The following is a 1,770-nucleotide window of genomic DNA, read 5'->3' on the forward strand; positions in this document are numbered from 1 at the left end:
TGTTTTTATTATGTCGCTACAAGAGAAAATTTATAAAATATTACGTCATCCGTATAAATTTTGCATACTTTGATTACCTGTTAATCCGTAACGGGGCAAGATACACCTGTAATATTTACAAGTTATATTCACCTAACGTTTTACATCTTTTTTCAAGAAAAGTTTTGACATAAGGGGGGTTTTTGCTTGCAACGGCTCATTTAGCGTTTACGATATTTGGCGGGAATTGATTTTTGAACAGTCAAGTAAGCGTAGATTTGATTAAGTGCATTTCTTATTGTTCTTATTAATGTGTATATGTTTTAAAAGACATTATAGCGTTGAACTTAAATTAGCGGATGTTTCTTTCCGCCAAAAATAATACACCGCCAAATGTAATATGTTTACAGTATTCATTTAATTAGGCCACCGTCACCACATATGATCAACATTTGAGTCCATCAATTTTAATTTGACTACGTATACTATTGTAACGAATAAAGAAGGAGTTTAGAAGCACACCACGGCTCAGCGTAATATATATCCGATGCAATACATCGCTGGACATCAATGAAAGTACAGATAGACTTTGTTTTAGCTATAAAGCAGTGTTATCATTCTTTAAATTCGGTATCCAGAAAATGAGGAGGTTATGACACTGGATTCGGTGAACATAGGTCCAGGACCGCTGTCTCGGGAACGAATGAACACTGTATCACCAACATTAACATGAATAATTATAGACCCAGTTGCTGTGTCAAAGTCATTCGCATCTTGTGTATCCTCCACAATACCATATAAAGCTGATCCAGACACTACGATCTCCAGTCTGATATATGTGAGAGGATTAATCAGTGTTTGCCAGATAAACATATAAGTTCCTGACTGAGGACAAGTGAAGATTCCATTCTTTGGGTTGTATCCATTATCGTTATTTGTCAAAACCGTATCATACACGACAGTTTGGTGAGCTGCTGAAATTCGGACACTGCTAGATAGTTTTGCGAAGAAAGATACCTTTCTTTGTAAGTCTTGCACTGAAAAAAGAAATACACTGTATAGTAAAGGACATGTAAAAATAAGAATGAGAGAGAGAGAGAGAGAGAGAGAGAGAGAGAGAGAGAGAGAGAGAGAGAGAGAGAGAGAAATGTAAATACCTGATCCTGACATCTTGGAAATATTGCTGTATATAGCTTGTACCTCTAGGTTGTACTTTGAGGAAAGGCTGGAGAAGTCCGACATTGTTCTTTGCAATAAGGCAGTAATATTGTTGATGGTCAGGTTGACATTTTGAGATCGTTGTAGGATTTCCAAATTGTCCCTTGATACATTATTTTGAAATTCTCTTTGCTGCAATTCAATCTGATTAATGCTCAGTAGAGTGCCATGAAATTTGGTGTTAATATCCCTTACGGTCTGTTCTAAAATGAAACGATCTCGCTTTTCTTCCGCCAGCTGTTTTTCGAGTGTTTCAATTCGACCTAAAACTTCGATTCCAGAGGCATTGCCGATCATATGATGTTCTTTGTCACCAAGTAAAAGTCCATCTGATCCATAACATAGCAAACTGACGAGATACAAAAGTTTCAACATTATGAGGATAAGAAGTGGTGTGAATTCCCTCTACATTTGATGCACGATTTATATACACATCTAATCCCTCTTAATCTACTTTAATAAATTGTATAAAAGAATTTCGTGAAACCTCTTGAATTCTTTCAACAAATGGCTAAAGAAAATGATTGATTGTATGTTGTCTAAGTTTCCTCTCGAAAACTTTTCACTTATATG

General features: G+C 35.8%; 1 protein-coding gene across 1 annotated transcript; it reads right to left on the reverse strand.

Annotated features, from left to right (window-relative positions):
* Positions 1 to 600: 600 nt before the first annotated feature.
* LOC134241441 (uncharacterized) lies at positions 601 to 1,572 on the reverse strand. Its single transcript, XM_062723487.1, has 2 exons — positions 1,137 to 1,572; positions 601 to 1,016 (listed from the first exon to the last, which is right to left on the reverse strand). The coding sequence occupies exons 1-2, from the start codon at positions 1,570 to 1,572 to the stop codon at positions 601 to 603; spliced, it is 852 nt and encodes a 283-aa protein (XP_062579471.1).
* Positions 1,573 to 1,770: the final 198 nt, after the last annotated feature.

This window comes from Saccostrea cucullata, unplaced genomic scaffold (assembly GCF_032062105.1).
Source record: "Saccostrea cucullata isolate Sc308-1 unplaced genomic scaffold, CSIRO_AGI_Scuc_v1 ctg21849, whole genome shotgun sequence".
Taxonomy (NCBI): Eukaryota; Metazoa; Mollusca; class Bivalvia; order Ostreida; family Ostreidae; genus Saccostrea; species Saccostrea cuccullata.

Bases quoted from the DNA above. Each gene is read 5' to 3' on its own strand.
- LOC134241441 (XM_062723487.1), bottom strand. From the start codon at position 1,572: ATGTTGAAACTTTTGTATCTCGTCAGTTTGCTATGTTATGGATCAGAT. The intron at 1,017-1,136 runs GTATTTACATTT...TTCTTTTTTCAG, and splicing joins TTCCAAGATGTCAGGATCAG to TGCAAGACTTACAAAGAAAG.